Source organism: Lutra lutra, chromosome 12 (assembly GCF_902655055.1).
Source record: "Lutra lutra chromosome 12, mLutLut1.2, whole genome shotgun sequence".
In the NCBI taxonomy this organism is placed as follows: Eukaryota; Metazoa; Chordata; class Mammalia; order Carnivora; family Mustelidae; genus Lutra; species Lutra lutra.
Window position 1 is genome coordinate 76,476,351 of NC_062289.1, and position 15,614 is coordinate 76,491,964.

The following is a 15,614-nucleotide window of genomic DNA, read 5'->3' on the forward strand; positions in this document are numbered from 1 at the left end:
TCTCTTCCAGCCTGCACACCCCGGAGAGCTTGTGTCAGCAGCCCCAGGTCACTGGGACCAGCCAGCCAGGCAGCCAGCATCAAAGACCCAAGGGAGGAAGGACAAGGAAAGGACTATTCTTAAAGCTGGGGTCAGGGTGCCCTGCCCATCAGCATCTCTAGTACCAGTAGCCCCACAGGGCAACACCTGACCTTCCAGAGAAGCCAATGACCGAGGGTCAGAGAGAGCCCTGGGTTTAAACTCCGGCTTTCCCACTTCTTGCCAGTGTGGCCTTTTGCAAACCACAGCCCCCTCTCTGAACCTCAGAGCTCATCTGAAAATGGGAACAACCCACAGGTTGTTGTGGGTCAGAGTGAGAAAATTAGCCAGCAATCCCTGAGTGCCCACCATGAGCCGGTCATGGTACCAGGGGGGCGGTCAGTGTTTCCTCCCTATTGTCCCGGCTGCATGAGCATTTGAGAACTTACAAAGGAGGAGCAGGTAATCAGGGACAGGCTTCTCCGAGGGAAGGGGGAGAGGCATCGCACATGTGCCCAGTTAGCACACCACTTGTGCATGTTAGGGGAGCTACTGTGTGGTCGTGCTGATGGTGCAGCGTGGAGACGTGAGCAGTACCTCCTTCCCTGTCCTCCTGCAGGCTCCATTCCAGTTGGGAAGCAGAGTCCAACAAATTGTGAATAATTGCAATTACATCCACCATGGAGGTGGGGGGCTTATGGGAGGGCTTGATGGGCAGACCGTTGAATGCGGATGGAACAAGCCAGGGATAATCATGAATATAAAGCACCTACTCGGGGTGCCTGGGTGGCTCAGTGGGTTAAGCCTCTGCCTTAGGCTCAGGTCATGATCTCAGGGTCCTGGAATCGAGCCCCGCATCGGGCTCTCTGCTCAGCAGGGATCCTGCTCCCTCCTCTCTCTCTCTGCCTGCCTCTCTGCCTACTTGTGATCTCTCTGTCAAATAAATAAATAAAATCCTTTAAAAAAAAAAAAAAAAGCACCTACTCGGGGCGCCTGGCTGGCTCAGTCGGAAGTTTGCGACTCATGGTATTAGGGTCGTGAGTTCGAGCGCCACGTTAGGTGTAGAGATTACGAAAAAAATAATCATAATTAACATTAAAAAATAAAATAAAATAAAGCACCTGCTAGTGTCTGGGGTGAGGTAGGATTTGACGAATATTTAGATCAATATGTTGGACCAAAACTTCTGACTTCTGCCTTAGAAATGGCAATATGGCCCACCTGGCTGGTCTTTCCTTGTGCCTAAATTAAAATAGAGAAAGGAAGGAGATCCTGATTCACTCAACTCTGTCTTCTTTAACGGGAAAAAAAAAAAAAAGTAACTTCCTGCAAGAACAGGTTTAGTCGTAAACTGTTCGTGAACGTCATTTGCTTATTTTAAAGAAAGATGCAGAAAGGCAAACTATTTGCAGAAATACAAACCCCTAGAAACCTGGTTCTCATCTTGGCCTTGCATCAGTGAAACACAGATCCCTGGTCCATGGGGAGGAGGCAAAGAGCAAAGAAAAAAGAGGTAAAGGGAAGAAGCAAGTGAGAAATGAACAAAAGGTGGGGCAGAGGGAATTCAGAGCAGTAGGAGGAAAAGGAGGAAAAGGGAGAGGAAAGAGGCAGCAGAGGGAGTGGACAGGAGAGGAAGAGTGAGGCCAGAGAAGAGAACAGAGAAGGTGGCGGAAGACGACGGGAGTGAATGAGCAAATTGGTGAGTGAACGTCCTGAAGGTGCTTCTGTCCTTGTGCACCCAAAGAACTCCTACTCATCCTACAAAACCCAGCTTAAAAACCTTCTCCCAGGAGCCCTCCCTGTCCGCCCCACAGGATATCACAGCCTCCCCTTCGCACTTGTCACATTGTGTTCATTTACTGACTCCCTGCTCTGTGGCTGGTACTGCCATGTCACACATGGCATCTCGCTGAATCCTCACTGCAGCCTTATGAACGGGCACTAGCGTCTCTCTCCTCTTGGGGGAAACTGATGCACAGAGCGTCTATGCTAAGCCATACGTCTGAGTGCAGAATGAGTCTTTGTTGTCTGCTTCCAGTGACAGTGGGTGAAATAGTGATTTGGAAACACCTTCCTCATGCAAAGAACGGTGCTGAGTCTGTGTCCCCTCCCAGAAAGCTTTGGGGAGGAGAGCTGCAGAATAAAACAGGACCATAAGGCCTGTCGCTTCTCTGTCACTGTCCAGTGAGACCTCGTTCTCTGGAGCGTCGGTTTCCCCACTGTCCCGGGAGAGGCTCTGGGGCCCCTCCCCGCTCCGGCAGCAGCTGTGACTGACAGGGCTCGGTTCCAATCAGGGTCCGAGCAGCGGACCCTCCAGGGCGAGCAACCCTGAGGCTGGGTCTCTGCTTCCACCTGGTGGCTAAAAGTGGGATTGCGCCTAGGGGGATGGCTCCCCGGAGAGACCTGAGTGGAGGCAGAGGGATCCATGCTTCGAGGTGTTGTAGGGGTGGGGAGAGGTACCCACAGAGCACAGCGCCCCCTTGACGGAGACAGGGAGGGAAGAAGATGAAGGGGAGGGATAGGGAAGGAAGCAGGAGATTGAAATAAACAGAGAGGAACACAAAGAGATACAGAAAGAGGCAGTGATAGCAAAGATATAGATAGGTCCCCAGAGAGACAAAAGGAAGTAGAAAGAGAGAGAGGAAAAGAGAGAGAGGGAAACACAAAGAAAATGAGAAACAATCAAAGCAACCTATGGGAGGAGCGACCTCAACCGGCCATCCTGTCCAGCCTTGTTCTTTCATTGGGGAGGGCGAGGGGTTCATAGAGTGTCCCACCGACGGTTGTGTGGACCACCGCTGTCTGTTCCACCTTGTCAAAGCTCATTCCCAGCATCTCCTTTCCCTTGACAGAGTGTGTTTTGTAAAGATGGCCACCGTAATATATCTCTTCCCATACACTGACCGTCTTCTCATTGACTGGTGGGGACTCGTCTCCTCCCCTCCAGCCTGGGTCCACCTATATGACCCCCTTTCAATAGGGTATGGAGGAAGTGATGCTGTATGGCTTCTGAGGCTAAGTCTTAATGCCATGAAACTTCCACCTTTCTCTTGGGACACTTACTCTTATAACCCAGCTACCGTGCTATGGGGAGGTCAGGCGGCTGTGTGGAGTGTTCACATTGGGGGGTGTCGGATCTGAGAGCCAACAGCCAGCACCAACACCCAGCCATGGGACTCACCCCCAGCCTTTGAGCTACCTTAGATGACTCCATTTGGAGCAGAGATGAGCTGTCCCTACAAGGTCCTGTCCAAATGACACATCTGAGCAAAACAAATGATTGCTGTAATTTTACCACTAAGTTTTGGGTGTGTTGGTATGCAGGAATAGATAAGTGGAAATCCTGTCGGTGCTACCCACCACACACATCATGATGATGATCATCACCACGCAATCTCCCAGGACTTTGTGCTAAGCCAACCTTTAAAGTTTTCATGCCCTGAAGTGCCCCCTATGCCTAGAACATGGGACCATGTTCTCTCATGCATCCCTGACTTTGCATACTCTGTTCCCCTTGCCAAGATTGTTCTCCCCACGATTTGCCTGGAAGATGCCAACGCTTCTTCCAACACCCCCACTTCCTTGGGAGGTCTGGTGCCCAATACCCCTGCCTTCTCTTGGTGTTCTTGGCCCTTTCCTCTTGCCATCACTGTATTAGTGTCCTAGGGATGCCATCACAAAGTTTCCCAAACAGAGTGGCTTAAGCAACAGTATTTTATTCTCTCACAATGCTGTAAGCTGGCAGTTCAAGGTCAAGGTGTCAGCAGGGTTGGCTCTCCATGAGCATATATGCAATTCAGTATGAGACAGAGGTGGCCTTGCTCCACAGAGGGGGAAATGGACTTCTCAAGAAATGGTCCCAGGACAACAGGGGCCCAAAGGGAGCAAAAACCAGCTCCAGAAAGACTGAGAATTTACAAAGACGTTAGACGACATCAAAAGTGAAAACCACTACATCCAAAGGTACTGAATCTAAAGTGAAAAGAAGTTGCCCTCTGGGAGTAGATATTTGCACTACAGATAACGAGCAAATGATGACCAGTTTTCCGGAGAAGGTCTGAGTTATCTTATTTCATCTCCATTGAAACCAGATGAAGGAGGCACTGTTTTTTTCCCCATTTTTTCCCCAAGTACAAAGATGGGGGCCCTGAGAGGCAAAATGACTTGTCTGAGGCCAGATCTTTGGCCAGGACTCCGGAACAGCCATTGGAACCCAGGCCTGCCGTGAAGCTAAGTGATCAAGCCCACCAAGTAATGAAAGAGGGAGCACGGAACACACAAAGGCAGAGACGTGTGACTAGGGATGGGATGGGATGGGATGGGATGGGATGGGATTGCAGGGTTGTTGGCTCCTCTGGCAGATCTAAGAAAACTGGCGTTCAAGGGGAATTACACCCTGATGTAGGAATGGCAGGCAGTGGGTATATTTTTAAGGGCTGAAGCATCCTTCACGTGCCCCCGCAAGTGGTGGTTCTCAGCAACCATGGAAAAGAGAGCTAGGAGGTCAGCCCAGCCAGCCCCTCATGGGGCATAGGCGGTTGTAAAGCAGACAAAGAAACAGAAGTTCAGAGAGGTTGGACGGTATGCCCAAGGTCACACAGCCAAGAGCCTCAGTAAGGACTCTGCTGTCCTGCCCCAGCCCAGACACTCTCTGGTTCTCTCGGTCTGTTTCTGTCTCTGTCTCTGTCTCTGTCTCTGTCTCTCTCTCTCTCTCTCTCACACACACACACACACACACACACACACACACACACACACGCACGTAATACCCGCTCCAGTTCCCATTGGAGATAAAAGGCAATGCAACACAAATTGCAAGTCACACTTTATTCACAAGCCAGGAGGTCTGGGGGGGATCCTGGGCAGCAGACCAAGCCCCTGGGAAGGAGGGAAAGGTGGGCACTAGTTGGAGGGGTGGAAGGCGCCCCGTTGGTGCCACTGCATGTCGCGAATGCGGCGCACAGACTGCACCTGGGGGTGGGGAGCCCCAAAGTCACCGCTGTCCTTGTAGTCTCCCTTCTCCAGCAGGTACTGGAGCCCGCGATAGCCAGGGTACTGGTAGCCGACCCAGCTGTAGGCCAGAGGGAAGGAGGGGACATGGAAGGCAGAGGAGAAGCAGAAGAAGAGGGAGAGAGGGATAGAGAGCATCTTTAAGCTGCTAGGAAAGGGGGAGCTCCCAGCCATTTCTCACTTCCTGATTGTTGAGCAGGAACACCACCCTTCCAGCATCCTGCCCCTGCTTTCTTCCTTCTCCTGATGGGGAGCTCACTACCTCTTGAAGCAACTTTTGACTGAAGGCCTGATGCTGGGATCAGAGGAAGGGGAGATCTCAAGCCCACTGATGCCTAGAATAAGACAGGTGTCCTAACTGCCTCTGTCCACCCTCATCCCGTCCTCATGCCTGGCTGCAAGGCCAAAGGAGAAGAGGCTAGGTCCCAGGAGCCCTCGGTAATCCCTTTGTCATTTGAAGTCATCACAATCTAGGGGTGGTCCTTCACTCTTGGGAGCACCTAATGAGAGTTACAGTTTCTTCCCCTCAAAATGATACAAAGTCTTGGCCAACAAGGACCTGCCTGGCCAACACCTGTGTGCACCTACAGCTCTACATCTTGGTCTTGTGTCCTATGCACTAGCCAGTCTAGAGTTTGTAGAGTCCCTCAGACTCATCAGGCTCCTCCGACCACAGGACCTTTGCCCATGCTGTTCTTTCTCTGGAATGACCTTCTTTCCTCTCTTTACACCTGTACTTCCTACTCTTTCTTGGGATCTGAGTTCAAGAGTCCCTCCTTCAGGGAGGAAGTCCAGATTTGTGGCAGATTCTTAAATTATTAACGGTTGACCCCAGCTAGACTGTTATCTCTACAGAGCAGAAGGCAGACCTCTTTAATCTACCTTGATATACTCAGCACTGAATGTGATGCCTGGCACATGGTGGGTCTCAACCAATTGAACAATGAATGAAGAAATAAATGAAGAGGGCCATGAACACAGAACTTGGCACACAATTTTAGGAACCTGATGAACCCCAGAAAGCCAGTACATGTTGGCCAACCAGCTCTCTGGAGGGCAAAAGAGTCTTGATTTTTAAACATGTTCCAATTTCAGTGGTATAAATACTCCCACTATGGCTGATTTTGACCTACCAAAGTTTCAGCAACAAGCTCACAAAAATTCTGAAAATTGAGGAATGTGCTCTCGTGAGCTGGTATGAACAGGCTGCAGCAAGCCACTACCCATAGCCCGTCTGTGGACCCGCAGAGAATCGAAGTTTGGCACAAGGAGAAATTCCCCATAGGTGATGGCCAGAGTCTATGTATCAAGGAACTTTAATTCAATGGGAAATGACACCTCCTGTTTCTAAACTCAGGGACCCATGCGGTAAAGAAGCAGCATGGGCTGGACTTCCTGCCTCTCACAGCAGTATTAAGACCACTCAACTCATCCTTTCCCTTCCAGTCCCCCCCTCTGCCTCATCTGTACCCCACTAATGTTCACTGTCTTGCTCTTGGGAACTGAGTTTAAGGTCATGATTTCTCTCCTCCAGAAGTGGGGTATTTGCCCAAAGGGAAGATCTGGATGGGACCACGGGGGCTGAAAGCCACATACAAGCTCATGATTTCCATGCTCATTTTCCAGAGGGAAGACTGAGGTCGCAAGTATACAAGATCAGCAGGGTACAGGGCAGAGTGGGACTCAGGACCCCAGCAGTCTGGGCTCCTGTGGCAGGGGTAGCAGGGGCTGGGTCTCCACTCACGTGCCACTCTGCACCCGCACTGATGACACCTTCTCCTGGTATCCATGGGCATGGAAACTGGGCACATCATCATCTATGATTTCCATCTTCTTTCCTGTGAAGTTGGGGTTCTCATAGAGGATGATCTTGTGCTCTTGGCTGTCCTATGGATAGAGATTGGAGAAAGTGAGTGCAGGAGAAGAGTCCAGGGTGAGCCTTCCCACCTGTCCGGATGCCGCAGCATGGGGATCAGCACAATCTTCCTATAGACTTCTTGTCCCATACCCCTACTACCTAAGTGTCTATACCAACATCAGTTAAACACCAGCCATTTCTTGGGGTCCCACTGGGCTGTCTTCATGTTGCACTCAAGAGTCTATACTTTAAGGCACATTCAATTCTGATAGGTCCTTTCCCTCAGCTCTCTTAAAAAAAAAAAAAATGGCAGCCGTGATCTACACACAGAGAGACACAGGCTGGTGGGGTCCCAAGTAGGCAGTTGGGGTATTTGGGCTTTCCTTCCTTGCCACACCTTTTCCCATCCTCCAGTTCCTGTGACAGTTTTCTTAGTCATCAATCCTTTAAAGACTCTCATGCTATCCAGCCATTAAGAAAACCGAGACTCAGAGAGGTAAAGTCGCTTGCCCACGGTCACACAGCTGGGAGCGCCAGAGCCAACATAGGAAACCAGGTCCATGGGATACTAGGTCCAAAGTTCTCCAAGCTTCCCTCAAGCTCTAGGGAGAGTTAGTCTGCCTCAAGGAGGTTTGGGAGTGGACCTGAGCACTGCCGGGCCCTGGGCCCTCCCTAAGAGTTCACATTCTAGTAAGAATCAGGATCAGAGAAGCACCAGAAGGTCCCACCAACATGAGTTATGAACACGAGCTAACCCACCTTTTCCTCCACACCCAGTCCCAGAATATCTTTTCACATTTAGGATGGCTACTGTTTATTAAGCAATTGCTCTGTGATGGGTTCTAACCCAAGGAACCTCAGGCAGAAGATCTGAGTATCTCCATTTTACAGATGGGGAAACTGAGGCCCAGGAAAATGAACGACTTATGCTAGGTGACACAGGAAGTGCACCCCACCCATCAGAAAGCTTCCAGTGCTGGAGGTGAAGTCTCCATCCTGGTCCGTAGAGCCCCGGCTCCAAGGTGGCCAAGAGAGGAGGCAACGAGAAGAGGCGCCTCACCACTTTGATGGGCCTCAGGGAGCTGAGGGAATCCGTCCTCCGGCTGCTGGTCCATGAGTCCCAGCGGGGATACTCGCCCTTCTCGAACACAAACTGCTCACCCTTGCAGTTGGCTTGTTCGTAGCCCACCCAGCTGCAGTGAGACAGAAGGAAGGCAGGTCAGGCCATCTCCAGCTTTCCGAAGCAGCTTGAGCCCCCGGGGCTAGCGCCTGCCCCGCTCCCCCCATCAAAATCCAGACGCTGCCAAGCCAAGAGCAGAATCGCCTCAGTCGTCCAGAGCTCAATTCTGAACCATCAATAATCCTTACTAAAAATATGAAAAGTTCTATTTCTAAAAAAAAGAAAGTAGAGAGGTGTCAAGTCCATTTGAGAAATCCTTCCATCCAAATGTTAACATAAAAAGGCAACTGAGAATCAGATACAGTGTTTACGTGGTCAAAACTTCACTTGTCTGGGAAGACGTTCTCCTGGGCCTACCAGATGCTCTGAGTATGTTGAATAATGGAGGCCCGAGTGGGCCCTTCCTTTGGCTGTGTTCTCCACACCTGCAGACTCTGACTTAAGTGAAATCACTGCACTCTGCAGAATTCCCTGAGAACTTTGAGCTGTGGGATGGGTCACCCAGGACCCCCAACCCTCCCCCAACCCCCAGGATCCCTGACCTCTTGGGAGGGGCTCATGGGGGGCCACCCCCAATTCCTGAGGCTCTTGCAAAGACGGAGTGATCAGGAAACCAGAAGGATGGACCCCTGCGGGCTGCAATGAGCTATGTGATACAATTAGGGCAGAGTCACATCTTACTAGCCACCTTGCCTTCTCTCCAGGGTCAGGGACCCAAGGCTGCTAACCCCCAAATGTGCCAGTGAATCTGCTGAGCTCGGGTAAGGCTGGATCAGGGGAGGGGACGGTGAATACAGAGCTGGGACATCCGACTTTAAACCTCACATGAGTGCTCGCTTCGGCAGCACATATACTAAACCTCACATGAGAGGGAGGACACTCCCAGAGCCAGAGATTGGCAACTCTAGAAGCCTCCATGAGAGTCACTTTGTCCATCTCCCTGCCTCGAGGAAGTGGCTGGCCTTGGGATCACGCTTTTCCCACCTTTGGAAGCCGAGACTCAGAGATGGAAGTAGCTGGTCTAGTGTCACACACCGTGAAATTGGTGGAGTTTAGATTTGAACCCAGCTCTACCTGACCACAAAGCACAAATCGTCTCCAGAGGCTGCCAGCCACCAAATCGCACAGTCCAGGCCCACAATAAAGGCATCTCCCCCCCCAGCTCCACAGCCCAGTTGCCTTACCCTGGTGGCCCCCAATGAGGTGAGCCCTCCCTGCCTGTGCGCCCTCCCAACCCCTGGTACGTACGGTCCAGCCTGCACCAGGACAGAGCCCGCCTTCTCCACGCCAGTCTCCTTCAGGTTGGGGCAGGGCCCGCTGAGCTCATGCGAGTGGCCCTGGAAATTCTCCTGCTCAAAGATGATGATCTGTAGCAGGAGGAGAGTGTCAGACCCATCACCATTGGGGAGAGGGAAGCAGGGCATTGGGAATGGGGAGGGGGCTCCAAGAGCCTGCGGGGATGCTGCCTGGCTCCTCTCTCAGGAGTCACAGGCCCAACGGGGAGTCAGACAGCCCTGGCTCCGCCAGTCCCCAGCTGTGAGACCTTGAGCCAGGACTTTGCCTCACTGAACCTCAGTTGCTCCATCTGTGAAATGGGAAATGACAGAACCTACCTGATGGGGTTGTTGGAAGGATTCAAAGAGTCATGGTTCGCACACAGTATTTGCTCTGTGTGTAGGAGGCAGACTCCTGGGAATTAAGGGATGTCTTACAGAGCCCTCGGGCCTAAGTGGCAGAGTTGAAGTTGGAGTCCAAGTTTATCTGATGCCATTTCCATCGGAGCAGCCCTTTGCAAACTAATGTGCACACAAAGCCTCTGGGGTCTTGAGGAAATGTGGTTTCTGAGACAGCCCGTCCCAGGGTGCAGCCCCAGAGGCTGAATTTCTCACGAACTCACAGGTGAGGTAGGACTTCTCTTGCTCCTGCTAGAGCCAGTCCACCACCCTACACATCTACACCATCTCACCCCTGGCTCTGCAGGGCCCCTTCTGACCACCCCCCGGAATGCTTCTTAAAGGGGCTTCCCTCCCTTTGCGTCACCTAGCACTCTCAGCAGCCCAGAGAAGGGGACAGTGGGATCCCCATCAAGGAGGTGGAAGGGGCCCCCAAGAATGTTAACTGGGAGGCCAGCCCCCACCTTCCATGATTGCAGAGCCCATTTGGGGGCGGAGGTTCTGTGGCCGCACTTCCCCAGGGAGCTGCCCCTGGGGGAAGGGGAGGGCTCAGGGCAGCGGGCTCCCAGAGGGAACGGCTGCACAATCTACAGGGTCAGCACTGGCTGGGTAAACACATCCTTCTCTCCCAGGCTGGGGATTAGTGAGATAAAGCCAGGACCAAGAGGCCCCGTGGGGCTCCGAGACAAATTCCATGGGCTCAGTCCAGCCTTTGTGGTCATTGACTCGACCAACCGCAGGAGGGTCAGGGGACACGGGCTCCGTTGTCACCTCATTGTATCTGGCCACACAACCTTGGGAAGCAACTTGGCTGGTTTGAGCCTCAGGGGCCCATCTGTAGAATTGGGGAATCACGCCTCTTTTGCAGGATACTGGGAGACTCAAGAACAGGGTTGCTAGGGGCTGGTTGGTGGCGACCCTGGCCTGGATACGAGGGCTTGCAGGGGGGAGGAGGACAAGGAAGCTCAGCCTCTCCTTGTATCCACAAGGCCTCAGGGAGCCCAGAAGCTCAGTGTTATTATTACTGCTATTGTTTGTGGGGTTTACCACATGGGGACTCACATTTGACACAATATCTAATCTTCCTATGTCTGTGGAATGTGCTCGACCAGTCCAAACGAGGATGTACTCTCACGGAAGAGACACATCGGATCTTGCAGATTTAGAATAGGAAGGAAATAATCGAAAATCACTTTCTCATAAGGATTCTATTGATTCTCCATGAGGCTCTAGTGGGTTTAATGAATGAGAATACGAGAATTAATTTCCGTTTCCTTGTCCTTGTTTATCGCGGCGGCTAGGACATGTTAAATTGCATATGCGGCTGGCTTTCTGTGTCTAGGGGACAGAGTGGGTCTGAACGTGACACAGAGGCCTTTGCAGTGGTCCTCAGACTCACATGGCTCACACCCACCTCTGGGCCTCTGCACTCGCCGCGCCCTCCATCTGGAATGTTCTCCCCTACCCCCACCTGGCGCACAGGGCTGTTGACCCGGATCTCTGCTCTCATGCCACCTCCCTCAGAGAGGCCTCCCTGATCACCTCTGCTAACACCACTTTTCTTCATTCATCCTGACTCTGCACCCCTTTCCCTGTTTCACGTTTCCTAAAACACTTCCCACTCCTCGAAGTCCTAGATTTGTTTGTTTGCTGTCTTTCCTCTAGAAAGTAAGAATGGGGTTAATGGGTGGGGGGACTGCATCGGCTCAAGCTTTCCCGGGCTGCGGGAGGGCAGTGCCTGGCCAGGGGCCCTGAAGCAGAGGGCCACAGGATGGAGCCAGGCAGAGGCGGCCACGCGGATGGTTGCTGGTAGAAGCTTGGGTACAGATTGGGTATGATGAGCCCCAGCCATTGGGCTAGGATCCACCACCCCTCCCCTGCCCTCCGGGTCGTAGGAGGGCAGGGCCGACAAGGAAACAAAATGATAACCTGTTGTTACATGGACACACCACACTCCAGGGTGATCTGGTTTCCTTTGTCTCATCATATCCACCATGTGCTGTGAATCCAGTTCTCCCCGTCTTACAAAGAAGGGAACTGAAGCTCAGAGAGTTCAAGTGACTGGCCCAGGACACACAGCAGGTTGGGAATCCCAGCTGGCTCCTGTCCGCAAGCCCCCTCTCACACTGGACTGTGGGTCTGCCCCAGCTCCGGGGAGCCTCCATGGGCATTGAGGTACAGGGTAAGGCATAGACACTGAAGTCACCAACGCTGGAAACCAGTGTCAGGAATCTTGGCGTGCCAGTTGTGGGCTGAGGAGGGGCCTGCAGAATCAGCGTCCTACCCTGGACGCAAATTGGGGAGACAGAAGCCCAGAGAGGGGAGCTTCAGGAAGAAAGATGCCAACTTGGCTTTCCAGAAGGGAAACTGAGGCTGGAAGAGTCATTCTGCTTGCCCGCCCTGCCCTCTCCCACCACGGTACCGACCTTGGGGTTGAGGGGCTGTGGTTTGCCCGCTTGGGTCTGGTGGTCTGAGGCCATGGTGGGTGGTCCTGTGGAGGAATGACCTGGAAAATATGTGGGAGGAGGCCATGAGGACCTCTCTGGGCCCCCCAGCTTTCTCACCTGGGGGCCCCCGGGCCGCTCTGCTCCAGCCCTAGAGCCTGCTTTTGATCACCCTGGTCTCCGGTGGTCCCAGAGCAGTGGGGTCCAAGAGAAGCAGTCTGAAATTCCATCCTTAGCTTCATTTCTTTGTGTCCAGGCCAGTTCCAGAGGGGAAAACAAGGTCCGCTAAGGAAGTGGTGGTAAACTAGAGCTTCAGCTGGTTCCCCAATGGGTCCCGGTCAGTTGGCTCCAGAAAGCAAAGCAGAAGTCAGAAATTTCCCGACCGGAAGAAAAGCGCGGCCACAGCACCCACACACTGGCCATGCTTGGCCACACTCTGGGTCCCCTTTGTATCTCACAGAGCCCCCTATCCTCCCTGCCTCTCACCCCACCTTCCTCCTCCAGATTGCCTCCCCACCCCTTGCCCAGAACACCGAAAGCTCCTCTTTGCCGTCCATCTTCTTCCCCCACTCCATGAGTGCACACATCTGGGATGGAAGGCAAACTACAGGAAGCGAGGAAGTGAGTGTGATGCCGGACTGTCAGGCACCGTGGTAGGCAGCCACAAGGAGCATTCCTTGGCAGGAGAGAACGTCAGAAAAGTCTGGAACACCGGCACTGTCTTCTTTCCCACAGGAGGGGCAGTGAACCCAAGCCTGTGTGTCCCCACTGAGGACGGGAGACCAGAGCTCCTGCTCCAGAGAGAATGTCCAGCTGCCAGAAGCCCTTTCCACACCAGAGGCTGGGCTGGGCCATCCCCCAGAAAGAAGAAATTCGAATAAGCAGCTTGGAAGCCAAACCTGCTCTTCTCTCCTAAGTAACCAGCCCTGAGAGCCTGTCACAGGGTCAGAGGACCAGCCGTGCAGCCCTGGTCATCAGCCTTTTCACGCTTAAGATTAAGTTCAGTTGGTTCAGTGTGGGGGTGCTGGTTCCACTGTCCACTGGCATTGAGGTCCTGGGCGTGTCATCCTCTCTGTGCCTCAGTTTCCCACTCTGCCAAGTGGGGACAGCCATGGCGCTCAACAGTGTCTATGAACAGGTTGTGACGATTGGATGCCATGATGCAGGAAGACGGGACGCATTTGGCAGGGGCGCTTGGTAAGTAGCCACTGCGATGGCATTAGCTGGGTTATTTCCACCAACCTTCAGCAGCCTTGAAATCCCCTGTTGCTAGGAGCACTCAGAGAGCCCTGGCGGCTTCCTAGCCACTAATAGTCCCAATGCTAGACGTGGAGCAGGCACCTGGGAATGGGGAAATGAGGAGGGCTGGCTCACTAGCCTAGAAACGATGCTGAACCTTCACTGGTTTGATTCCTTCCACGCACAAACCCTTGGAGTCTCCTCCCTAGTCACTACCGAAACAAAGATGCTGGTGGACCGGTTCTTATTAATAGAGAGTATTGCCTGTGTCCGAGCTATGTGCCACACTACCCACCGTTACCTCGAAGGCCCACGACGATAGAGGTTTTATGACCCATCTCCTCATTTAACAGAAATGAAAACTGAGGCTTTGAGCATGGAAGTCTTTGCCCAAGGTCTCCATGTCTGAAAGGGGTAGCTTCTGGATTCGAACCCAGGCCTCCCACGCTCTCCATCAGGAATAAGGATGAGAGAAAAAGGCAAGGCAAGCAAGCAAGGCATTCTTACCAGTGACACCAGCCCCTGAGAGTGCCCGTGGAGCCCGGCCGGCGGGAGGTGGCATTTATACCTTCCCCAGGAGTGCCGGTGCCAAGACGGGTGATTGCTGCATCCCCAGAGAAAGCAGGACGAGAATGCTGGATTAAGCCTACACCAAAGCCCAGGTCAGCAAATGCCCACAGACATTGTGTCTCTGCACAATAATGTCATTAGCTTTTGGATTCAGCCGCGCCAGGGTGGTCAGGCGGTTGGGCAAGGGGATGCCCACTTTGCATGCATCAGCAGTCCGGCTGCCAGGACCGAGGGCATGCTGGGTTCACTGGTGTGATCAGTAGAGCCCTGGGGGAAGGCAGACAGAGGCAAATCTCAGGGGCCCTGGGTGAGGGGGAAAAAACAAGGAAAGGAGAGTGGCTTGCCAGGGACCGGCATCCACCCACCCACCCGTACATCCATTCATTCAACAAGTGTTCATCAGACATTTACTTGGTGCCAAGCTCTGTTCCGGGGGGTAGTGTCAGGGAGGGACTCCAGCCCAGTCTAGACGGTCCAGGAGAGCTCCCAGGAAGATACAGAGTCCTCGGGTCTGGGGACAAATTAACATAGGAAACCAGGCTGGAAGGAGTTCCAAACAGAAAGGGACTGTGTGCAGAAGCTAGTGTGTTATTTGAAGATCTGAATGCAGGTTAATGAAGCTGAAAGCATGGCAGGGCCCAGGCCAGGGAGTCAAGGAGGAGAGCGGCCTGATGTTACAGACAAGGAAGGTAAGTTTCCCGCTGAAGACCCCAGGCCGTCCTAGCACCGGCTGTTCTTAAGTGGGTCCTAAGAGCACCCCCAAGAGGTTTCTCCAAACCTCAGGGGCTTTGGGTCCTACAAGGACCCACTGCCCCATCGGCCCTTGGCCTTGATGCACATTTCCTCCACATTTCTCTCTCAAAGCCAGCCTGCGTCTTGACCAGATCCAAGATCAGGCAGGAGAGAAGGAACAGCCCTGGGACTCGGAGACCAGATTCGAGTGAGACTTGCTCTCCCCCACCTTCCATGCCCCTGACAGACAGACAGATAGGCAGAGAGGCAGACAGACACACAACCATGCTGCTTCTGTCTGTACCACTCCTCACTGCCTGACATGACGCTGTTCCTTTATTTGCCATCTTTCCTATTAGAAGGTAAGCCTCACGGGGGGAGGGCCACTGCCTGCCTGGTTCACCGTGGAACCCACGGAGTACAGATGCATGGGGGCAGGGAGGGGGTTTATTCATTTTCTGGGGCTGCCATAGCAAGGGACTGAGACCAAGGGGCTTAAAACAACAGAAACTGGGGGGTGCCAAATAGTGCAGCCTCTATGGAAACAGGATGGTGGTTCCTCCAAAAATTATCAGTAAAATTCCCCTATCACTCTGTGATTCTTCTTATGGATACTCAACCCCAAAGAATCAAAAGCAGGGCCTCAAACAGATACTCGAATGCCCACATTCACGGTAGCCAAAAGGCAGTAGCCAAAAGGCAGAAACAACCCAAACGTTTGTTGACAGGTGAATGCATCAGCAGAAGTTATCCATAAAAGGGAAGACAATTCAGCCTTTAAAAAAGAAGGGAATTCAACCTATGTTAGGACATGGATGAACCTTGGGGACATGATGCTAAGGGAAATATACCAGCCGCAAAGTCCAAATCCTGCACGATGCCGCTTACAT

The 15,614-nt window shown here is 52.8% G+C and overlaps 1 protein-coding gene across 1 annotated transcript; it reads right to left on the bottom strand.

Annotated features, from left to right (window-relative positions):
• Positions 1-4,920: 4,920 nt before the first annotated feature.
• Positions 4,921-12,219, bottom strand: CRYBB2 (crystallin beta B2). Its single transcript, XM_047698198.1, has 5 exons — positions 12,166-12,219; positions 9,315-9,433; positions 7,947-8,079; positions 6,773-6,915; positions 4,921-5,089 (listed from the first exon to the last, which is right to left on the bottom strand). Exons 1-5 carry the CDS (start codon positions 12,217-12,219, stop codon positions 4,921-4,923), a joined length of 618 nt encoding a protein of 205 aa, XP_047554154.1.
• Between the last annotated feature and the right edge of the window lie 3,395 nt (positions 12,220-15,614).

What these genes read in the sequence shown, in the direction of transcription:
- CRYBB2 (XM_047698198.1), bottom strand. Translation starts at nt 12,219, where the DNA reads ATGGCCTCAGACCACCAGACCCAAGCGGGCAAACCACAGCCCCTCAAC. An exon ending in GTCCTGGTGCAGGCTGGACC is followed by an intron (nt 8,080 to 9,314) that starts GTACGTACCAGG and finishes GTCTCACTGCAG; the next exon opens with CTGGGTGGGCTACGAACAAG. An exon ending in GTGCGGGTGCAGAGTGGCAC is followed by an intron (nt 5,090 to 6,772) that starts GTGAGTGGAGAC and finishes TCTGGCCTACAG; the next exon opens with CTGGGTCGGCTACCAGTACC.